The sequence below is a fragment of the Aythya marila genome (assembly GCF_965140915.1).
Source record: "Aythya marila genome assembly, chromosome: 22".
NCBI lineage: Eukaryota > Metazoa > Chordata > Aves > Anseriformes > Anatidae > Aythya > Aythya marila.
Window position 1 is genome coordinate 1,403,591 of NC_139063.1, and position 23,439 is coordinate 1,427,029.

At 61.9% G+C, this 23,439-nt stretch overlaps 1 protein-coding gene across 1 annotated transcript; it reads left to right on the plus strand.

The window, feature by feature from the left end:
- Window positions 1-1,319: 1,319 nt before the first annotated feature.
- On the plus strand, window positions 1,320-13,082 carry COL9A2 (collagen type IX alpha 2 chain). The gene is made up of 32 exons (XM_082777480.1): window positions 1,320-1,454; window positions 2,912-2,986; window positions 3,694-3,729; window positions 3,824-3,886; window positions 4,717-4,770; window positions 5,020-5,055; window positions 5,247-5,270; window positions 5,411-5,464; window positions 5,777-5,830; window positions 5,947-5,994; window positions 6,290-6,346; window positions 6,551-6,604; window positions 7,152-7,205; window positions 7,878-7,931; window positions 8,078-8,131; window positions 8,216-8,269; window positions 8,409-8,462; window positions 8,650-8,703; window positions 8,889-8,942; window positions 9,068-9,112; window positions 9,270-9,323; window positions 9,639-9,692; window positions 9,766-9,819; window positions 10,276-10,347; window positions 10,472-10,507; window positions 10,598-10,642; window positions 10,772-10,804; window positions 10,969-11,115; window positions 11,678-11,732; window positions 11,831-12,019; window positions 12,485-12,562; window positions 12,778-13,082. The coding sequence occupies exons 1-32, from the start codon at window positions 1,392-1,394 to the stop codon at window positions 12,981-12,983; spliced, it is 2,064 nt and encodes a 687-aa protein (XP_082633606.1). The 5' UTR covers window positions 1,320-1,391; the 3' UTR covers window positions 12,984-13,082.
- The last annotated feature ends 10,357 nt before the right edge of the window (window positions 13,083-23,439 follow it).

The following is a 23,439-nucleotide window of genomic DNA, read 5'->3' on the forward strand; positions in this document are numbered from 1 at the left end:
GGCAGCGCGCGCTTTAACGCCTCCTGAGTCCCCGCCCCCTCGGCCCGTGCCCGGCGCTGATTGGTTGAGGGGAGGCACGGCCCCACGGGAGCCAATGGGAGGGAGGAGGGGAAGGGGGGAGGAGGGGAGGGGGGGAGGCATGAATGGGGAGGGTCACGTGACGGGGTGGGAAGGGGAGGGGGAGTGAATGGGGGCGGGGGGAGGGGGGGTGTGGGGGGTGTGGGGGGGGGCGGGGGGGGTTGTGGGGTCTTGAGGGGGGTTGAGGGGGGGTGGGGGGGGTGGGGGAGGTTTGGGGGGCCAGGGGGGGCTTGGGGGGGTCAGGGAGGCGTTTGGCTGGGGGTGGGGGGGTGCAGGGGGGTGGGGGGGTTTGGTTTGGGGGGAGCTGGGGGGGCTTGGGGGGGCTGGGGGGGTTGGATGGGGGGGCTGGGGGCCTGGGGGGGGCTTGGGGGGGGTTGGTTGGGGGATCAGGGGGGCTTGGGGGGGCTGGGGGGGTTGGATGGGGGGGCTGGGGGCCTGGGGGGGGCTGGGGGGGGGTTGGTTGGGGGATCAGGGGGGCTTGGGGGGGTTGGGGGGGTTGGATGGGGGGGCTGGGGGCCTGGGGGGGGCTGGGGGGGCTTGGAGGGGTGCAGGGGTGGTGGTGGGGGGGGCTGTTTGGCTGGGGGATCGGGGGGGTCTTGGGGGTTCAAAGGGACTTGGGGGGGGTTGGCTGGGGGGGATCGGGGGGGCTGGGGGCGCAGGGGGTGCCGGAATGGCGCCGTGCAGTAATTTGGGGGGGGGGGGTCTTGGGGTGGCGCAGGGCTTCCAGGGTGCCCTTGGGGGGGGGGTGGGCCCGAGCACCCCGCTGGTGAATCAGGAGGAGGAGGAGGAGGAGGAGGAGGGGGAGGAAGGCGATCTGGCAGAGATGAATCATCCCCGAGCCTCCTGGGGATGGCAAAGCGGGGGGGGGGGTGGCTGGCAGGGGGATGGGACCCCCCCCCCATGTACCCAAGGGGTTCCCACTGCCCAGTCCCCTCCCAGCACCATACTGGGGGCTTACTGGGGACCGGTGATGCACGGGGGGGGGCTCACATGGCAAAGGGGGGGGGGCAGTCACATCAGCCCCCCTCTGTCCCCCTCCCTCGTCCCCCCCAAAAAAACCTCCCAGCCCCTGGCGTGCATCAAAGCCCCCTTTGTGCCACCCTGCGCAGCCCCAAATAGCAGCGCGCTCACCTGCGGGGGGGGGCTGCATATTAATAACCCCCTCCCTCCTCCTCCTCCTCCTCCTCCTCTTCTTCCTCCTCCTCCTCCTCCTCCTCCTCCTCCCCGTCCCTCCGAGCCCTCCAGCAGCCGCACTCAGCTCCCCGAAGCCCCCACCGAAGCCCCCACCGCTCGGTGCCGGCCGCCCCCCCACCATGGCCGGCCGCAGCTTTGGGCTCTCCCTGCTCCTCCACGCCTGCCTCTGCCTGGCCCAGCTCGTGAGTTGTGTCCCCCCCCCTTCCCCTGAACCCCCCCCAGGCTGTATTGGGGTGTGGGGGGTGCCAGGGGACCATCCCCGTGCCCCCCCGGGTGCACCCTTGGGAGCCGCCTGTGCGCCCCAATTGGGACCCCCAAAATTGACCCCCGTGCCCAAAGCCCCCCCCCAGCTCTCCGGGATGGGGACGGGGCTGGGTGGCACCGCTCAGATTTGGGGACGTGTTCGGGACCCTCTAGGACATCCCCTGGGGATAGGAGGGTTTTTTTTCCCCCCCCCAGCATCCCAAATTTTGGGGTTCGCTTCTGCTTTGCCGGGACGCGCTGCGGAGCCAGGCTGAGGGGGCTCCGGGGGGGGGGCTCAGCCCCACTGAAGGGCTCCGCGGGGGTTGTCTGAGGGGAGAGGGGTGCTGAGGGTGGGGGTCCTGGGTGTGTGTGGGGGGCAAACTCACCCAGAGGCAGGAGGATAAAAAATTGGGGAGATGTGATGGGGTCGCGCCCCTCGGAGCGGGTGCTGTGCGGGTCCCTTTTGGGGCACGGAGTGGAGGGGAGCCTTCGGGGCCCCCCCCCAGTCCCATTTGGAAATCGGGAGGGGAAGCTTTGGGAAAAATTCTCCCTGCCTTTTGGGAAGAATTTGGGGAAATTCTGCCTGCCTCCTGTGCCCGGGGAGCTCCGGGCAGCAGCTGGGATGGGACGGGGGAGCTTTTGGGACGGGGGAGCTTTTGGAAACGGTTCGGGGCGCACAAAGGTGCCATTCACCGGGGGCTCGCTCTCCCTCCCGGCCCCAAATTCAGGATTTAATTCCACGGCGAAGCCAGGGAGCCCTCGATTTTGTGAAAAAAAAACCAGCTGGACGTCCCATCCCCGCACAATCTTTTAAAATAAATGAACCTCGAGGGCTGCGGCAGCCCCGCTGTGTGCCAGACCCGGCTCCCGTTTATCCTCTCCAGGAACACCACGGGCTCGGGCTCCGCCACCAAAACCCGCTCCCCGTTGGGGTCACAGAGCTTTCTTTGCGGAGCTGCTGCCCTGAAAACCTCAAAGCTGGAGGCCGGGCTGCTCGGGGGCTCCCTCGGCACGGGCTGAATGGGGCTTTTGTTGCGCCGCGACACCGCGAGCGCGCTCACCGATCGCCGGGCAGCCAGCCAGCCCCGGTGCTGGGAGCTCAGCGTTCCCCTTTCACGCCGGGCTTCGGGCACCTAAAACCCCTTTTCGGGGGGATTTCCCCATTCCCCAAATGTCTTCATCTCTGCTTTTTGCTTTGGGCACAGGCTGGCACCGACATGGCCCAGGTGGTGACAGGGGTGCGGGTGCCACGGGGGTGCTCGCTTTTCCCTCCGGCGAAGCGTCCCCGGTGCAAGCTGGTGGCAAAACCTTTACCCCACGCAGCCCCTGACCCGAAACATCTCCAGGGGTCTGTCTTCTCCTTCCTGACCCTTCTCCCCCTCCCTTTTCCCCGTAGCGAGGGCCACCAGGAGAGCCCGGCCCGCGAGGTCCCCCCGGTCCGCCAGGAGTGCCGGGAGCGGATGGCATTGACGTGAGTGCGGGTGGCGGGGGGGGGACGGGACTGCGGCACAAAGGGGACTTTGTGTCGGGGCAGAGGCTCGGCCGAGGCAGGGGCTGCGGTGCCGACGGGTTCCTGCTCTGCTCTGCTCCAGGGCTGGGCTGTGGGGCCCCCCCGGACCCTCCCCGGAGCATCCCCGTGGCTCTGGGCAGCGCTGGTGGCAGCGGGAGCTGGCACCTGGGGACAGCTTGGGGACAGCAGGCTGGAGCCTCCTGGGGAAATAGGGCCTGAAATGCTTTTTTTTGGGGATCTTTTGGTCCATGGTGCTTGGAACTGCCCTGTCTGGCTCCAGGGATGGGTCCTGCCTGGTGAGGAGGGGGATTAGGGGCAGCAGGACCCCCAGGCTGGGTGCCCGAGGGCTGTGGCAAGGGGCCGAGGGTCCTGGAGTGTCCCCGGGGTTGTGGGGTGGGAGCCTGAACAGAGGGGAGATCTGTGAGCCTCCCAGGGCCCTTTCTCCCTCCCCGAGCTCCACCCCGGCCCCGGGTGGTGTTTTTTTTAGTGCTATTTATACCCTACAACCGCACCAAAGCCCTCTCTTTTCTCACCTCCATCCCCATCCTGGCCCCGGGAGCCTTGCACCGGGTTTGGGAGGCGCAGAGCCGGTCCCGAGCACCCCCCTCTGCGGGGCCCAGCTCTGTAGGGTGACAGACCCCATTGGCAACCTTCCTCCTTTTCCCCAGGGTGACAAAGGCTCTCCCGGAGCCCCCGGCTCTCCGGTGAGTACCCGTGTCCCCCCCCCAGCCCTCCGGTTGTCTCTCCCCTCCTGGAGGAGCCTTTTCTAATTCACACCGTGGCCTTTTTCTTCTCCAGGGTGCCAAGGGGGAGCCCGGAGCCCCCGGTCCCGATGGGCCCCCAGGGAAGCCGGGCATCGACGTGAGTACCCAGCCCTCGTCCCACGGCACCACCACAAGCGCCTGGGGTCCCATGGGGGGGGTGGGGGGGGGCTGCAGGATGGGGGTGCTGGGGGCGATCTGCTGGCCAGGGTCGGTGCTGGCTCCCCTAAAACACCATGTGGAGAAGCCTCGTGCAGCGTAAAGCCCTGGCACCCTTTCCTCAGGATGCACGGAGAGGCTCCGGGACACGTTTCCTCCTCCTCAACCGCAGCGCCCGTCTCGGGCTCGTTTCTTCCATCCACAAATCTCACAGCTCAGCAGGAGCCCCCCCGGTGGCACCCCCACATCCCCGTTGTCCCCTTCCCTGCAGAACGGGGGCTGCCACAGCCGGGGAGAGGGGCTGGAGCCCCGGCCCTGCAGTGGGGTACGGGGGGTGCGCGATGGGTTTGGTGCCCCCCTCCCCAGTGAGCACATCCACGTCTGCCAGCATCAGACCTCCACCTGCTTACCAGTGGGAAACCCAAACTCTTTAGGGTCTCTCGATGTCAATTTGTAAACCTTTTGGGGTTTATTTATTCCTCAGAAATAAATAAGGATGGCAACGTCACCGCAGGCACGCGTTATTGCCCCAGGGTAACTGTGGTGGTGCTGCCTGCGGTGGTGCTGCCCCAGCTCCCCTGTGCCACCCGGCTTCGTCACAGGCAGCAGCCCCAATTTGTTTTGGGACGTGTTCATGGCCGAGTGGCAAAGAGAAATCCCCACCCTCAGCCCCCCGCCATGGGAACAACCCCAGAAAAACACGGGATGCTGGAGAAGGACTCGGGGCGGGCGCACTGGCAGTGACCTCCTGCTCTCTCTCTCCTCTTGCAGGGTCTCACGGGAGCAAAAGGGGAGCCAGGACCCATGGGGGGGCCAGGACTGAAGGTAAGGGTGGGGAGCATCACCCCAGGTCCCCCATTTGCCCCCTCCTGCAGCGAGCGGGGCCCCGACCAGGTTGGGGCCATCCCAGCACCATGGAGGGGACGCGCGGGTGCAGGACCGGGGCGATGGAACGGGGCAGCACTAGGGCACGGGGACGGGATGCTGGGGGGGGGATTTAGGAGTTGTCACAGCAGCAGCAGGGCTTGGCAGGGTGGGCCAGACCCCTCACATCTTCCCTTTCTGTCCTGGCAGGGCCAGCCCGGACTCCCAGGGCCACCGGGGCTCCCCGTGAGTATCCGCGTGTCCCCCGGGCACCGCGCGTGATGCGCCCGCTCCTGCCTCCAGCACCCACAAACGGGGCTGGAACAGAGCGGGGACAAAACCCTGACCCCCCCAATGCACCCCGCACGGAGCAGGGATGCTGTCGGGTTTGGGGGGGGGCAGCAGATTTGGGCTCACCGTGTCTCTTCTTGTTGCAGGGCCCCTCGCTGCCAGGACCGCCCGTAAGTGCTGTGCTTGGGTCGGGGCGGTCGGCCAGGCCCCCGGTTTGGGGGGGTGCTGCCAGAGCACAGACCTCAGCACTGCCAAATGGGGGTTTTGGGGCTCCCCATCATACACGCTGAATGTCTCTCTTCTCCTTAAGGGGCTTCCAGGCCAGGTTGGACTCCCCGGGGAGATCGGAGCGCTGGGACCCAAGGTGAGGGGGCTGGAAGGGAGCGCAGGGCAGGAGCCCTCCCTAAACCCATCTCAGCACTTTGGGGGCACCTGGGGCAAACGTGGGAGACCCCATAATGTGCGTGAGCATCCCCTACAGCCGGAACGGGCTCAGCACCCGCAGCCAGGTCCCCCTGCACCATCAGCCCCCCAGTTCACAGCCAGGGGTGCCCCCGTTCCCAGTGTGACAGCCGGGGTCCCTGGCACTTCGTCTCCCCTCTCCGTGCCAGCTCTGGCAGTTCCTGCTGCCCACCCAGTCCTAAATAAATCCCCTCTCCTCGGGGTTCTTTCCTAGGGTGACCCAGGACCCGACGGCCCGCGGGGTCCCCCAGGCCCCCCAGGGAAACCCGTGAGTATCCAGCCTGTGCTGCAGCTCCACGGGCACCAACCTCCCTCCTGGGTGCCACATTTACCCCCCCGATATCTGCTCCCATGGGTGCTGACGGTCTCCTTCCTTCCCCGCAGGGCCCCCCGGGACACATCCAAGGACTGGAGGGCAGCGCTGATTTCTTGGTGAGAGCTGCCACCACCTTGCCCCCTTCAGCAGGCTTTCACGGCTTAAGGGCAGCTGGGAGAGCATCCGCTGCACGGGCCCAAAATTCATCAGGAATTTGGTGCCTGGGGGGGGGAGCAGGGGCCCAAAATGCAGCGATGCTGGGGGCGGTGGGTTTTTGCATCTCCCAGCCTTGACTTTACACACGTCAGCTCGTCCTTTGGACAGCAGCGCCTGCGCACGGCTCCTCCCCAGCCCAACGTGTGCTTTTTCTTTTTTTTTTCTTTTTTTTCTTTCTTTCTTTTTTTTTTTCAGTGCCCGACCAACTGCCCGCCGGGTCCCAAGGGCCCCCAAGGACTGCAGGGACTGAAGGTGAGGAAGCCCTGGAGCCAGTGGGGTGCAGCCAGGGACTGGCCCTGAAGCGATGCGCACGCACGGAGCCGGCCGTGGGGTGCTGAGCCCCGGGGGCATTGCTGCTGGGGGGGGGACGTGGTGGGCAGGGTGGCTCCAGGGAGCTCACCTCTTCCTCCTCCTCCTCCTCCTCCTCCTCCTCCTCCTCCTCCTCCTCGCCTTTAGGGACACAGAGGTCGTCCCGGTGCCCTGGGAGAGCCCGGCCAGCAGGGCAGGCAGGTGAGTGGGGCTGAGCCAGTGCCCAGCATCCCAGTAGGGACTGGAGTGGGTGATTTGGGGAGCTGGGGGTGAGGGAGGTGGGGAGGGAAATGAGGAAGGTGGGGGAGAAGGTAGGAGAGGAGGGAGATGAAGGCTGGGAGGAGGAGGAGGAGGGTGGGGGGTGATCTTCCCATGGAGGATGGGGCTCTGTGCGCCCCGGGGAACCTGGCTCCATCCCATCCCCATCCCCATTTCAATCCCATCCCCATCCCCATCCCATCCCCATCCCCATTTCAATCCCATCCCCATCCCCATCCCATCCCCATTTCAATCCCATCCCCATCCCCATCCCATCCCCATCCCCATTTCAATCCCATCCCCATTTTACCCATTCCCATTCCCATCCCATCCCCATTTCCATCCCAATCCCATTCCCACTTCAATCCCATCCCATCCCCATCCCATCCCCATCCCACCCCATCCCCTTCCAGGCCCCAAGGGAGGGGTTCCAGCCCCCCAGGACGTGTCACCCTGCCTCTCACCCCTCTTCTCCCCATCCCTTCCCCAGGGTCCCAAGGGTGACGTCGGCGTCTCCGGAGAGCAAGGCATCCCAGGCCCTCCAGTACCGTATTTATTTCTCTTTGCTGCTCTTCTGGGGTGCTCGGGGCTGTGTAGGGGCTGGGGGGGGACCGGTTTGTGCCCCCAAACTCGGGGCACGTGGTGTCGGTGTGACCCTACACCAACCCCTGGAACCGGGGCACAGCCACCATCCCCTCACCCCCATCCTCCCAGCGATGGAGCTGCCACCCCTGGGGGATCCCAAAAGCTGACTGGATGACCTGGGACAAATCCCCCGTTCCCTCTGAGCCCCCCCCCAGCCCACCCCAACCCAAATGGGGCTGCGGTGCCCAGCTCGCTGCGGGGACGCGGGGATTAAGCCGGGATCCCCGCGGAGCTCTTTGAAGATGCAGAGCAATTACCGGGCTGAGCCCCCCGACCCCCCCTCCCCGCTGCAGCAAAGGGCAAACCTGCTTTGAAGCCCTGAGCTTTTTTTTTTTTTTTTTTTTTTGGGGGGGCAGCCCCGTTTTGGGGCCGCTGCTGTGATTGGAGCGACAGCTGGAAAGGAGCCTGCTGGGCTCCGGTGGAATTAGGGCGAAAACGCCTCGAGTTTGGCAAAAGTGGCCAATTTCCCTCATCAGATTCTGCTTTAATTGTGCCCCCCCCTCGAGGTGCTGCTGTCTGGTACCTGGGCAGCTTCCAGCTGAGCCCGGATTTATTTTTTTCCCCCCCCCAGGGACCACAGGGCCAGAGGGGCTACCCGGGGATGGCAGGACCCAAGGGCAAGACGGTAAGCGCCGGGGGGGGGGAGGCAGGGCAGGGGCTGGGGGCTGCTCGCCAGGAGCACCCCCAGCACGGCTGTTCGGCCTCTGGAGGTGCCGTTAATGGGGTCGGAGCTGGGCTGGGAGGAATCCCCCCTCCGTGCTCTCTTTGCAGGGTCCTGCTGGCTACAAGGGGATGGTGGGGACCATCGGCGCGGCCGGGCGGCCGGTGAGTGCCCCCTCGCTTCGCCCCGGCTGCGGGTGGCTGGGTGGCACCGTGCCCCCCTGCTCAGCCCTATTATCCCCCCTGTAGGGCAGGGAAGGCCCCAGAGGACCTCCAGGGGAGCCGGGCGAGAAGGGAGAGCTGGTAGGTAGCCCACGGGCAACCCAAATGTCCCCTTTTCCCCCCCTTGGCACCACTCCCTGGTGCGGAGAGGGGGCTCTCCGGGCACCCCCTCCCTCTCCGTGCCCATCAATCCCCCCCCCCCTGCTCTCTCCCACTGTAGGGTGGCCGTGGGATCAGGGGACCCCAAGGAGACATCGGCCCCAAGGGGGAGAACGTGAGTACCTTTGGCAGCGCCCCGAGCCAGGAGCAGCCTCTCGGTGTCCCCCCCTGTCCCCTCGGGGCCACCTCGTGTCCTCGCACCCCAGCTCGGAGGGGGCACACAGGGCTGCTGGGCTCCTTCCCTTCCTTTCCCGGCCCTTTGGGGGTGTCAGACCGAGCCCCCCCGTCCCCTTTTTTTGCAGGGTCTCCCGGGCATCGATGGCAAGGACGGGACCCCGGGCATCCCCGGCGTGAAGGTGAGGGGCTGCGGGGGGCTGCGGGGGGAACCAGCACCCGCTGCTCCTCCTCCTCCCAGTATATAACCACTGGAAATACTGGGAACGGCGGGCGGCTTGGGTTCCTGGCCCTTGTGGGATCGGGGACGGGGCTCCCCGTGTCCCACCGTGGTGCCGTGGTGGTGACATCCTCTTCCTCCCCGCAGGGCAGCGCAGGACAACCCGGCCGCCCAGGGCCTCCAGGACACCGGGGACAGGCTGTGAGTAGGGAAAACCCCCCCAAAAAAGGGGGTTGGGGGGTGCTGGGTGCGGGGCCAGCACCCTACGGGGACCTCACCCCCTAAGGATGGGGTGCGTGGGGTCTGATCCTGCCGTGTTTCCGCAGGGTTTGCCTGGCCAGCCGGGAAGCAAAGGTGGCCCGGGAGATAAGGTGGGTGTGGGGCTGAGCCCACAGCCTCGTCCCCCTCCCGTGTCCCCCTCCTGCATCCCTCTCCCCTCCCGTGTCCCCCTCCTGCATCCCTCTCCCCTCCTGCATCCCTTGGGGGGGGGACAGGGACCCCTCACTGAGCACCTCTGTCTGTCCTCAGGGCGAAGTGGGTGCTCGGGGCCAGCCAGGCATCACGGGCGCCCCGGGGCAGCTGGTGAGTAGAGACCCCAAATGACCCCCCCCAGCAGCACGGGGCCGTGTTTTCCCCTTTTTTTTTTTGCTCTCACAAACCCCTCTGCAGCCCACGGGATGCATCTCAGCACCCCCATCGCACCCCCCCTGGGACCCCAGCCCTGGCTCCAACCCCTCCGTGGCCACCCTCTGCAGCCGGCAGCCGCCCCTCCGACGCTGGGGGGGCACCAGGAGGGGGCCGTGCACCCCCCTGCCAAGGATGAAGGGTTCACGATGGCACCCGCCAGCAGCACCCAACAGCACCAATGCCCCTAATCTGGGTGTTTTTCCTCTTTAGGGTGAGCCCGGACCCCGGGGTGAGCAGGGACCGCAGGGTGTCCCCGGGCCAAAGGTGAGTGGGGGGCACTTGGGGGGGGGGGCTGCGGTTGTGCCGGGCACTGCCCCTGACCTTATTCTCTTTGTAGGGTGACCGGGGTGAGCGTGGCCTCGTGGGTGCCCCCGGGGAGCAGGGCAGAGCGGTGAGCACATGGGGGGGGACATGGTTATAGGGGGGGGCAAGGCTGGAGCCACAGCTTTGATCGCAGCGGGGTGGGGGATTACCCAGCAGGGGGAATAGTGCTGGGATTAGCAGCCCCCTGGGGGGGGCAGGAATTTCCTCCCTGCCCTGCCCGAGCGGGGCAGCCGGCGGGGTGAGCGCTTGGCCCCTTTTGGGGGTTTTTATAGGGTGGGAAACGGCCCCGAAGTGAGCTTTGTTCTTATGGGGACGGAGCCCCTTCCCTGCAGAACCCCCCTGGCTCACGAGGGTGGAGAGGGGGCTTTGTCCTCCCCCCGTCCTGCCCTGTGACCCCACAGCAGTGGGGTTTGGGTCGGGTTGGGGTGGTGGAGCTGATGCTCAGCTGGGGGCAGAGGACGCTCCCCAGGGTTTGTGCCATTCATTTCCCTTTTTTTTTTCCTTCTCTTACCTCAATTTCCAGGGGCCCAAGGGTGAGCAGGGGCCACCAGGAATCCCAGGACCCCAAGGCTTGCCAGGAGTCAAAGGAGACAAGGTGACAGCTCCAGGGCTCCCTGCAGGGCAGGGATTTGGGGCCGGGGGGGGGGGCTTTTAGCAGCCACTTGGTGCTCGTGGGGCGCACCCACCCCTCAGCTCACCCCCTTTTCTCCTTCCTCCAGGGCTCCCCAGGGAAAACCGGCCCCAAAGGTGGCATCGTGAGTATCCCCCGGCGTGGAGGAGCAGCAGGAGGGGGGGGCGGATTCAGTGCTGGTGGGGGTCTCACAGCTTTGTCGTCTTTGCTTTAGGGTGACCCCGGCGTTCACGGCCTCGCGGGGGTGAAGGGCGAGAAGGTAGGGGGCAGGAGCGACCCTTGGGGGGGGTGCGGGGTCAGCTCTTGGGGGGCTGTGCTTGTGCCCCCCCCACAGAGCACTGCCTAAATGCGTGCTGCTTCCCCATAATCTTGCATCCTCTGTCCCCAGGGTGAATCGGGGGAGCCGGGACCAAAGGGGCAGGTGAGTGAGCGGCTGCTGGGGGGCGAGCAGAGCCCCGCACCCCGCTGCTGAGCATCCCCAAGGGACCCTCACCCCGAGCCCACCGTCCTCCGTGGACCCGGCGGTGACCCTTAACCCCACGCACGCCCAGCTCAGCACCCCTGACCCTCTCCATCCCCTCGCAGCAAGGTGTCCAGGGCGAGCTCGGCTTCCCCGGCCCCTCGGGGGACGCGGGCGCACCGGGTGTGCGGGGCTACCCGGGTCCTCCTGGCCCCCGAGGACTCGTCGGGGAGCGCGGCGTGCCGGGGATGCCCGGCCAGCGGGGCGTAGCGGTGAGTACCCCAAAAAAAAAAAAAAAACACACCCCAAAAAGCCCACGGCCACCCCGCACCTCCTGCGCCCACCCAGGAGGTGATTTGGGGACGTCGGTGGTGTTTTGGTCATTTTCTGACCTTGCCTTATTGACTGCTTCCTGCAGACAGCTGGAGCTGAGCTGATTATTTCAGAATAAGCCCCACTCTGCAGCTCGCTGAGCTGGACTCGGGAGCCCCCCTTTCCAGAACAGAACAGCTCAGCTCTTTTTTTCCCCCCCCTGTACATAAAATCAGCAGATTTAGGTCCAAGGCGCACTTTTGCAGCCTTTTCCCTTGTTTCCCAGAACAGAATTTTTCCCCTATAAGCCCAATTTTAGCTTCCTGCAGCTCGAAGGTGGCGAGCAGGTTGTAGGGCCGGCTTGGCACGAGGCTGGAGCACCTCTATGGGGGCTGAACGGGGAAAAAAGGGGTCGGGAAGGGGATGAGGGTGCACGGAGGTGCTTTGGGCTGGGGGAGCAGGACAGGGCTGGCTCTGGTGTGATGCCCCCTCATGGTTCACCCCTCCTCTCGCTGCCTGTAGGGCCGGGACGCCGGGGACCAGCACATCGTCGACGTGGTGCTGAAGATGCTGCAAGGTGAGGGGGGGGGGCAAAGGGCACCCGGTGCACGCACACCCCATTAGCAGGACCCCACACCACGTCCCATCCCACACCGACCCCTCTCTGCCCTACAGAGCAGCTGGCCGAGGTGGCCGTGAGCGCCAAGAGAGCTGCCCTGGGGGGAGCCGGTGCCATGGGCCCCCCCGGACCACCAGGACCCCCGGGTCCACCTGGGGAGCAGGGCCCACACGGCCCCATGGGACCTCGAGGTGTCCCCGGCATCCTGGGGGCCGCCGGGCAGATCGGCAACATCGGCCCCAAAGGTAGGTGGTGGGTGGCGGGGGGTGAGCAAAAGGGTGGTGTGGGCAGGGGGGGGGGGTCTCTGTCGGGGTAAAAAAGCAGAGGAGGTTCTGAAATAATCCAAAAGGGGCAGGCTCACCCACCTGCTGAGTTATTTGGGGTGGGGTTTTCAGTGATGTGGAAGCTCTCAGCTGGGTGCAGGATGCGTTTTCCCCTCCCCACCCCAATTCTGGCAGGGGTCATAGCTGTATTTTCCCCTTTGCATCCCCAAAACAAAGCCGTGCCCACCCCACGCTGCGCAGCCCTCAGCAGCAATAGGGCACAGAAACCTCCCTGGGGGCTCACCCTGCCTCCCACTCCCCTATTTCCCCACGAACCCATACTGAGCCCCCCCACCCCATAGACCCCCTCCAGCATCCCCATGCTTCCTGCTGCAGCTCCAGCCTTCCCTTCCCTCTTTTTTTTTTTTTTTTTTCTTCCCCCCACAGGAAAGCGTGGAGAGAAAGGTGAGCGGGGAGACATCGGCCGCGGACACCCAGGGATGCCGGGACCCCCAGGGATCCCAGGTAAGCCCCTGGGGGCGCACGGGGCACCCCCAGCCCTATGCAATGGATAAAACCAGGCATTTTTGGCCCTGCAAACCTGGGAAGATTCATCCCAAAAATCCTGCCCTATGGCATTGCCAGCTGTGGGGGCAGCACATCCCATGCCCTGCTGCACACCAAAGGTGCCGGGAGCTGGAGCTGAGCCCCCCCACCTCACGGCCACGCTCCCCTCGCAGGTCTCCCTGGCATCCCCGGCCACGCTCTGGATGGCAAGGACGGGGAGCGGGGCCCCCCAGGAGCCCCAGGAGATGCTGGCCGCCCGGGTTTACCCGGCCCCACGGGGTTACCGGGTTTTTGCGAGCCGGCTGCCTGCCTCGGAGCCTCTGCCTACGCCTCGGCACGCCTGACGGAGCCGGGGGCTGTCAAGGGACCCCTGTATTGAGGGGACCCAGGGACCGAAAACTGCAACCCCCTAGGAAGCCACCTCCGCGCCATCCCGGCCCCGAGGGCTGCACAAAGTGGGGAGCCCGTAGGAGGGAGGGTGTAGGGTCGGGGGGATCCCCGGTTGGGGGTAGATCCCCCCCCGCAGCAGCTGGGGTCGGGGTGAGGAACAAAGGGACATCGCCCCCGTGCCCGTCCTTGGTGCTGGGGCTCGCCCCCGGCCCCTCTGCCCCTCCCTGTGCCCATCCCAAAGAAATAAATCGACTTTTATACAAACCCTCTCGCTCTGGTATGTCCTGTTTGGGGCTGGAGGGGAGGGGTTGGTGCTGATTCCCCTTGTCTTCCTTTTTATTTTATTTTTTTTTTAATTAAAAAGCAGAAATTGTGGTTTGACTATTTAAGATGTGCCAGAGCCAGCCTTGTCCACTGCCGGGCTCAGGCAGCTGTAAATCTGTGTAAAATAGGATTATTTTATAACTATGAATAGAAAAATCGCCAACTTTTTAAGAACTGGACAATAAAACCGAGATGGATTGTTAATGAACTGAGACAATGCGTTGATTTCCTTGAATCAAAACAAGTCTGTGCTGGGTGTGTGTGTGTGGGGGGGGGACGTGGTGCGAGGCTTGCTTTTCTCTCTCCTCAAGGCTCTTCCTTGGGCATCTCCATTGCTTTTTCCCTCCCCTGGGGGCAATTTCAGCCTCTCCAACAGTTTCTTAAGGACTGCTCCTTTTTCCCCTTCTTGCACCTCTGCAAATGTGCACGGCGATTTGTCCCCCTTGATCTCTCATGATCAGCAGCTCCATGGGGCTGAGCAAAGCCACCAGAAACGGGTCGGACACCCCCAAACAGCACCGAGCCCTTCCCCAGCCCGCTATTAGCAGCACCGAGGAGGGCATCGATCCCCCTAACAGCTCAGGAGGAGCCCGCAGCTCTCCCCAGATCCCCGGGTGGCTCCCTCGTTATTGCCATCGACAGCAGGAAGGATGAAAGCAGCGGGAGCCACGGGGTTTCGCTTCGCAGGATAAACCAAAATCAATTTATTGATTAGCAGAGCACGTTCGGCTTGGCAAGGGAACAAACCCCCGGGTGCCGCAGTCCCGTGGGGGCATCATCCCAGCACCACGGGCAAACGGGGCCACGGCTCATCCACACCTGGGTGCACGTCCCCTGGGGGGGCTGATTTGGGATTTTGGCAGCTCCAAACCCAGGCAGAGCCAGCGCCAGGTGCTCTCCATCCCCACACACACCCGGCCCTACAAGCAGGGTGTTTCCCATATGGCTCCTGCCTGTCCCCACAACAATGCCCCGTGCTCCCTTCCCTGGGCCCTTTGCAGGTTCAGTGGCGAGGCAGCAGCTTGCAATCAGCTAACTTTAAGGGAACTTTTTTTTTTTTTTCCCTAATTGGAAGGGAATTGCAAATGTTTTATTCGCAAGCTGGAATTTAATCAGGAAATTGAGGCAGCTGCATTTCAACCGGGGGCCAGACCCCGCTTCCATCCAAAACGCGCTCCGAATCTGCCTCTCCCTCAGAGCCCTCGTAAATATTCACCCAGTAACGACCAGATCGGATACTGGGGTGGAACTGGGAGCTGGAAAACGGGCTGCTGGGGAAACCAAGCAACCGCGGAGCCCCCAGCCCCAAACGACCCCCGACCGCTGCGTGCGGGGTGCCAAGCACCGGTCCCCCCTCGGGCTCCCCAAATCGCTTCGGGACGGTCCCGGGGAGCTTCCCCCCGAGGTGACCGAGCCCCTGGGGGGGGGACACCGGGCTCGGGGGGGCTCCAGCGGAGAGGCACCGGCCGGCCCCGAGCCGCCAGAGGGAGCCGCCTGCCTGCGCAACGCCCCGGCCGCGGCTCTGCCCGGTGGGGATGGGGCTCGGAGCCACCCCTCCGGGGGGGCTGCAGGAGGCTGGGAGGGGGCTGCTGAGCCCCCCAGGGGTCGTGCCCGAGACGGAGCGAGGAGGTGGGTGGGATCTGTGGGCATCCAAGCATCAGCCGCTGAGTTTGTCGCATCCTTCAGAGCAGAAACAGGCTGGGTCTTGCACTGGGGGTCGTCAAAAAAAATCATCTCCTGGGCTCCAAAAGCTGCTCCCAAGCCTGTAGGTGCAGCTCCAGAGGTGTGAAGGTGCGGGGCTCACCGTGCATTTTGGCTTCAGGCTCACCCAGTTCTCCTCCCAGAGCCAGCACCCTGGGGTGAAGCTGCTCCAGCCTCCTCCAAACCCAGCTGAAAGCAGCGGCCAAAGGGGGAAAAGCCCTGGTTTGAGCACCCAGACCCCTTCACAGCTGGGGAAGCACCACCCAGGGGGGTTTCTACCCACCAGATGGATTTGCTGAGCTGGAAAAAAGCTGCTTTAGGTAGATGGGGTGAAGTGGAAGGACTCAAGGCAGGTCCCTGCAGGGCCACAGCAGCCCTCCCCAAAAGCTGCAGCTTTCCTTCTAATTTAAAAGGAAGAGGGAGCCTGATTTTTGGAGTAATTCGGGGACCTCTGATTGCTGCAGCTTGCATTTAGCCACGCACACCCCTCACAGGGAGGCAGGGAAGCAGCTCCTGGCCCTTCCCAAAGCCCTGCACACACCAGGGGAAGAGAAAACCCCCAGCACCCAGAGGCACAGGCCCCGTACCCCATCCCAGGGACATTCCTGTGGCACAGGGGCAGAGCTGCCACCTGAATAACTCAGGGCAATGAGATAAAAGTTTCCCCGTGCCAGCCGATGCATTGATTAGCCCAAATTGCCTCCCTCACCCTCGGGGAGGTAGAGACGAGCTAATCACCGTTTGTTCTCTCTTGATAAATGATTAACCACAAATTAGAATATTAAATAGAGGGCTTCGGGTATGTGAACTAACAGCTGAGAACTAAGTTAATTATTGGAGGAGCCACAGAACTCCTTATTTTTGTTCTTGGGCTATTCTTCTCCCCTCTAAAAAAAAAAAAAAAGGAAACTTTTTAAGGTGCTGGCTGTGCTGTGTGGCCAGAAGCAGTGCGCACAGCTGGGACAACAGGGACACAGGAGCACACCGGGTTTTGGAAATAAACCTTCCTGCAGGGAACCAGCCCCATCCCACTGCCTGCTGTGCTGTGGGCAGGGACAAGCAGGTGCCTGATGCACACGCAGGTGGCCAGAGGAGCTGAGCTGATCCTGTTTTTCCAAGGAAAGGCCAAAATTTGGAAACTGGCTCTACCCAAAAAGTGACCAGACTCCTCCAAGACGAGGGAAGAGCCGATACAGGGTCTCAGGGAATTACCTTTGTTAATAACCCTTTCATTTAAATATAACAGTGAGCCTGGTCAGTATAATGAGGCTGGAAAAATCTTATTAAAGGCCAAATTAGAGGAGTGTGGGTGAGGGAAGTCAGGCTGGGCGAGGTGTAGGGTGCTCAGGGTGAAATCCTGCCCCGGCTCAGCACCCATCCCAGTTTGGTGGCAGTGCTCCCCAGGACGTGATCCCATAGCTTCTGAGCCCTCGAGGGGGTTTTGGGGCCCGCAGCCCCCAGTTCTCCAGTCTCAGCTTGTGGTGCCAACCCTGGCACGGCAGCGGTGACCCCGAGGGTGCTCAGCTCCTGCAGGAAGGGGTCCGAAGGCTGCTCTGCCACACGGCAGAGGGGCAGGGACGCGCTGACAAAAGGCTGATTTAATTACTAGAATTGTTCTGATTACAGCCTGCAAACACTGTTATCTTGTAATTATTGCCAAGAACATGCCATTAGTACATGATTAAACACAACGTCTTGTGGGCTGCTGGCTGATTGTCTGATGCCTTATGAACTTAATTGCTTCACGCGGGTGGAAAGCGACCAAAAAGGATGGAGCCCGGCGGGGGCTGGAGCCGCTGGACACCCCCACAAAGCAGGGCCCTCAGCTCCCACCCCAAATCCAGGCTGCTCAGAGTGCCCACAGACACGCTCAGCACCCCCAGCCCTTGCACCCCTCAGCCAAGGGGGAGCAGGGTCAGGATCAGAGCCTCGCTCCTCTCCTTGCTGTGCTAAATTCATCTCCATCAGCTCACAAGCAGAGGGCACCAGCTTCCTCCCAGCATCTCTCTTAATAAGAGAGGAAAATCCCAAATATATTTGGTGGCACAGGGTGCCTGGGAGGGCACCAGGTCCCAGCAGGATGAGCCCCACGCTCAGGGTCCTGCCCATGCCCCCAGCTGCCCTCGCTGGCAGCGCGGTGCTGCACGGAGCTCAGTCTCCTTCCAGGAAAAAAAACAAAAAAGAACAAAAAACCCAGCAACTTTCTGCCTCAGGGTCCCCTCGGCACCTCTCACACACTGTCACCCTGCCCGGCTGACAAGGACACACAAAGCAGTCCTGACATCTCATTAGCAGGATTAATTCTTGACCTCGTTCGCCTCTCGGAGGAGAAATCAGCACTTCTTGGTGTCACAGCACAAAGCCCTGCTCCTCCAGCCGGGGCTGAGCAACCAGGCAATTGGGCTCCTGGCCCTCCCTCCCCATCCCTCCTGCTCACAGCCCTTCCCCACCTCCCTTCCCCACCATTCAGTACCTGCTCCTCCCCAGAGGACTGCATCTCCCTGCAGCCAGCATGTCCCAGGCTCACACAGCTTTTAAACAGAAAAACCAAGGGAATTCCTTGGTGCAGGCTCCATTAGCTGGGATCTGCCCCCAAAAAGCTGGGGCTGCTCGGCCGGGTGCATTTATACCAGAAAAGCCCCAGGTGGGTGGTGGGGGAGCACCCACCTGGGCAGGTGCTGAATGGAAGCTGTCAGCCCTGTAATTTCTTTCAGGCTGGGCTGTTCCCTGCTTGCTTTCTAAAAATCCCACAGCTTGCCTGGTTTGGGGGACAGCCACCCTTCCCCCTTGGTCACCCCAGCTGCTGTTTTATCCCTTGGTGCATCCTCATCCTCTCCCTGCAGCACGGATTTGCCACCCTCCCTCATTGCATGACATAAATAAACTCCATGTGCCAGCAACCCCAAGGCAGGAAAAAGGGGAAATAACACTGGGAATGGGTCTGCTGCCCTCCTGCATAGCTCAGGGCAGGAGCACGTGGGCAGGTGGAAATGGAAAAAAGCAGAGAAAAAAGGGAAACAGCCCCGGCTGGCAGGGCAGGATGGGGCCGGGCTCATAGGAGGAGCAGCCCTGCTGAGCACCAGCCCAGCTCTGGCCCCCGGTTCCCCAAGAGGAGCAAACATTGCTCCTAAACGATGATTTCTATTGTAATAACTTGCTCCCGTCAGCAAGCAGCCTGGCATCAAATCCATTTTTACGGCCTGCTGAAAATGCCTTTTCTGTGCTGCCTGAGAGGCGCCTGCTCCTTCCCTTCCTTTCTCTTCCCCTCCCTCCCAACCCATTTTTTTTTTCCCCCTGTCTTGCAGGAAAAGGAGAGGAAATCCCCAGCAGATTTGTTGTTTATAGAGTCGTGTTCAACACCAGCGAATCGATACAACAAGCGGCGCGCCGCGACTCCGCGCCTGGAATAAACGAGGTGCCGGGCGATTCCGCCGGTGCCTGTCATGCTCAGGCACCTGCCGGATCGGAGCCTGGAATGAAACCCAAATGTCTCTTTGCAGGAGTTAATTACAGCTCCACGTTTCTCATTTCTCTCCGCCACCAGCGCCGTGTTGTGCCTCCAGGTGATTTCGGCTGCGCTGGGGGAAGCACCGCTCGGTTTTTGTTCCTGTGCACAAACCCTGGGCTCGTGGCACCCGTGAAGGTCTCAGCACAGAGGGGCCACCCCTGGGGGACCAACGCTGCCCCCAAGGGACCAGCACTGCCCCTGGGGCACTGCCCAGCCCCTGCCCTGCTTTGTCCCCAGAGCTCCCCGTGGGGTGACGGCGAGAGCTCCTGCAGCACCTGGAGATGTGGGGTGACCAAATTGAGGGTGAGATGTGGTTGGGATTCCACCTCCATCTCATACCTGGGCCTCAGATTTAATGCAGGCACTTGGCAGAATCAGATTTGGGTCTTTGCAGTCTGTCCCCAGCAAAACCTCCTGCAGGGAGGTCGGTGGCACCGCTCCTGCAGAGGACTCAGGGCCACGTGCCAGCTTTGCTCCAGCGATCGATGCAATGGGCACAACCACGAATCCCACCAACAAAGGGGAATTTTTCATTAAAAGGGAACAATTCTCACTCATCACCAGCTTATAACCAGCAAAAGAGGCGTTTTAGTGCTGCTGGGCCTGGTGTCTGTGCAGCTCCATGGTTTGGCTCCTGCCCCTTCCACCAACGCCGGGTCCGGGCTCTCCCCTTGAGGTGCCCCATCCATTTGTGTTTCCAGGACACCTTGCGATACACCAAGGTGTATCCAGAGAGGTGCTGTAGAGGGGCAAGGGGTTATTAAACCCACAGCCAAGCCATCAATCATCGGGCCCGACTGGTGCAATATCATATTTCTTATTGATGGAATTAGCAGCGCTGAGCTCCCAGCCCGATCAATACCCTTAATAATTCCATCAAGGTCATGTCAGCTTTCATTTCCCCGGGTATGTTTTCCGAAAGAAACTCATTTCTGAAACTAAACCCCAAAGGCCTTGCCCGCATCCTGCCCAGCCACCGCTCCAAGGGGCATCCGTGCCACCCCCTGCACCCACCGGGGGGCTTTCCATGCAGAAACCTGGCTAAGTTGGGGTGCACCGAGGGTCGTGGTGAGGTGCAGGTCCCCCAGTACCACCCAGAATGTGTCCCCGTGCCAAGCACAGCCAGATCCCAGCAGCTGTCGGCAGGGTGCTGGCCGAGGGAGGGTCACCACCACACAACGCTGCGAGCAGTGGCCACAAAGAGCTCAAAACACAGATTTTTGGTGCCTCAAAGGCTCCTGGCATTTCCCAGCCACACCTCAAGCTGCTGCCTGAGCCAAAGGATTTGATGGCAGGTTAAAAATGGAATTACTGCCTGTTAGGAGTGTGTCAGGAGGCTGCTAGAGACCTCTTTGCTGGGGCTTAGGAAACATCCATCGAAATATCCGCAGGTGCTTTGCAGGCTGTGATGGGCACAGTTTTCCTGCACATCTAGCAAGAGGGGTGCAGCAATAACGGGGTGAAATTATTCTTGGGGTGCCTCGGGCTGGCAGCCCTGGGGGTTGCCAGATGGGTGCTGGGGACTGGGACACATCCCAGCAGAGGTTCATCCCCACGGATCCTCACAAAAGGCACACGGCTGCCCCCGGATTTCCTGCACAATGGTGGGATTAGGAAGCAGAACGAGCGGCTCCGTCCGTAGGCAGCGGCTTTGCTGCTCTTCCTCGTGGCAGGACGTGGGGCTGTTGGAGTCCTCTTAGAGGCTGTTCCGCGCTCTGCTGACAACCCTAATCCTCTCTCGCATCAGGGCCCTGCCATTGTCAGGGGTTTACGAGGCCCTGAATCTGCACTCGAATCTTTCCATGTGTATTATTAATCCTGTGTCTCCATTCCTGTGGAGATGGATTTAATGAGGGTAATTATGATTTGCGAGAGAAAAACCGCTCAAGCTGCAAATAGTGCCAGCAATTCCCCTTTTCTTTCTCTCTCTGCAGCAGCAGCTCTGAAAGCACCAAGAAACACGGTGTCCTCTGCTTGGGGTGAAAAGCCTGAGGCCTTACCCTGGCAAGGAAGCCCCTGCTGATGCCCACTGAACCTCCTGCCCCTGTTCTCTGTCGGATCTCCCCACTTGTTAAAGCAAGATGCAGCAGTAGCGGGACCCAAAGCAGCCTTGAAATACCCTGGGAAAAACCAAATCTCGAAGCTGGAGCCCTCCTGTCCCACCTGGTGCTTGCCATCCTGCTGGCTGCTGAGCAATGCAGGCACCAGGGCCTCCTGCAGAGGGTTCCTCTCCTGCAGCGGGTTCCTCTCCTGCAGCAGCCAGGGCTGGGCCCTACCTCGTGGCTGCTGCGGAGCTCCCAGCGTGTTGGCCGCTCCGGTGGGTTCCCTCATTAACGCCAGGGACGCCTCAGCCTTTTTTTTTCCTGATGGATTAATTCTGCATGAGCAGCCTAGATTCTCCCCGGAGTTTCTATCAGATCTGATTTTCTCATTTCTGCTTTCTCTGGGTCTGGTTGCAACCGCACCCGGGTGCCCCGGGGGGGCACGGCACAACCCCCGGCTATGCTCAAGGCTGTGCTGGGGCGCAACGAATCCCCGGGGGCACTGCACAGGATTCATTTTGGTGATCAGAATTACAGGCACGAGGTGTTAGGAAAGCCAAAGCCAGGCTCCTTTACACCCTTTACAAGCTTCTCCTCCTTTACACCTCCCTGGCACCCAGTCCTGCATCCCCTGGGGATTTCTGCCCACTGCTCAGCCGTTTTTCTCCCCAGCCCAGCTCGGTAGCTCTCTTGCTTATTTCAGGTCAATATTTTTTCCTTGGTACCATGAGAAACAATAACATTTTGCATTAACTCCCTGCCCTCTGCCCTGTTTCTTTCTTTCTTTACTGCCTCCATTGCATTAAATCCTGGATGTCTCGGCCACAGGGTCCGTATTTCAGATGCACAAGAGCCCAACAAAGGTGCTTAGGGGGACAGCGGGACGCAGAAGGATCATTTTTTTTTTCCTAGGGATTTGGATCAAGATGGAGACGGATTTTCTCGGTTTGCCTCAACGTGAGGGGATTTGCATGTACATAAATAATGGTGCAGACTGCTCGTAGTGCCTGCGTCTGCTGTGTTGGTGGAGGTAAGGCGAGCCAAAATCTAAAGAGACCGTGTCAATAGCGTTACGGGACAGGAGCAGCACAATGCTTTCCATTAAAACCCATCCTCCCATAGAGATGGATTGAAAGGCACTCTGCTCCTCCTGGGATAAACTTCTTCCCTATCTCTAGAGAGCAGGCACAGGGGTTTCATGGCCCTGTAAATCCAGCTTCAGGGCTCCCAGTGCCAGATAAAGAACCCGCAGTGGCTACATGATGCTGTGTGCTGAGCTGGTGTGAATTCGCTCTGCTGGCTCACGTCTGCTCTGGTGTTTTGGCAGGACACGGCCAGATGGTGGGTTTTGGTTAGGGCAGGTACCCAGCACCCTGCTGCAGGCTGCAGAGACCTGGGATGGAGGCTGGGGAGGCTGGAGGCTGGAGTTGGAGGCTGGAGAGGATGGGGGCTGGAGACTTGGGTGGCTGGAGACTGGAGACTGGAGGTTGGGCAGGCTGGAGAAGATGGATTTTGGGGAGGATGGAGGCTGGAAGCTGGAGGGTGGAGGCTGGGGAGGCTGGAGGCTTTGCCCCCAAATCCACAGAGCTGCCGGGGGCTCCCTGGCTGGGAGAAGGAGGGGATGCCCGGGGTACCTGCGCCTTGCATCTCCTCTCCAGCTCGCCCCCATCCCTCCCAGCTCCCCACCGCAGGGCAGAGCCTCGCACCCCGCAGTTTTGGGGCTGGGGGCGGTGGGGGAGGACGGCCCCGGCCCTGCCCATCCCCACGCCGACGCTAGGGGGGGGCCGAGCTCCGCCGACGAGGCTGCGGCCGCTCCCCGCTCCCCGCTCCGCAGCCTTCAGGGCGAGGCTCCCCGTACCCCAAGGGGTTTTTAGGGCTGCCCGCTGCCCCCCTGGGGCTGGGGGCGATGCCAGAGCAGCTTCTCCCTTCCTTCGCCCGGAGGGGTTTGCTCGCATCCTCCTCGGGGTCTCCAGCCTCCTGCCAAACCTAAATGACCCCAAATTTCTCTGGGTTAGGGTACGGGGACAGGGCTGTCCCAGCACCTCTGCTCTCAGGAGCAACAGGCAGGAGCCTGCAGCCAAATGATGTGGAGGAGCCCGAAATGGGGGCATCGGCAGCCCCTGGGGCACGCTGCCCTTCCCTGGGGGCCAGGAACCTCCTGACCCCTTCAGCGATACCACGCTGAGCACTGAGCTCGTGAGAAATGGGTGTCTGGTTTTTACTGCTCAGCCGTGAGATGCTTTAAAGCATTTCCTTCTCCTTACAAGCCCTCCTCCTATTTTCTAATACACTGAACTATGAAATTAGGAACGTGAGACCTTTCCGTTAGGATCTGTCCCGAGCGACGGGAGACGTTTGGCAAAGTTCAGAACCACGGGAACGCGCTGCTGTGGCATTTTCAAATCATTAATCAGAGATTGCCAGCTAATACCTAAAATCCTTATTTTCTTGCTTACTTTCGAGTTAAGCTGTGTCTCCCTCAGTGCTGGGCCGGTGACTTGCCCTGGCACATCATCCCCAGCGCTGCCCATGCTCAGCCCTGGGTGCATTTTACTCCCAATCCCATTGCAAGGTGCATGGAAATGATGCTGAGCTGCTGGGGCTCGTTATGACAGATTAGGGAACAGGGGAAGCACTCGTGCACACCTCCCCGGCAGCCTGCATCAACAGGGTCCCAATATTTAAACGTTTTCTGCATGAGGGAATTTGATGAGCTAAGGATGAGGCTTGAACCTCAAATTCTTCAGCACTAAAGCCGCAGCTCCTGCTGCTTGCCCAGAGTGGTAAAACCATCGCTGGCTCCCAGGATCACTTGTGCCCTGTTGGGAAAATCAGCTTTAGAGGGCAAACACTGCAGGGCTGGGTGGTTG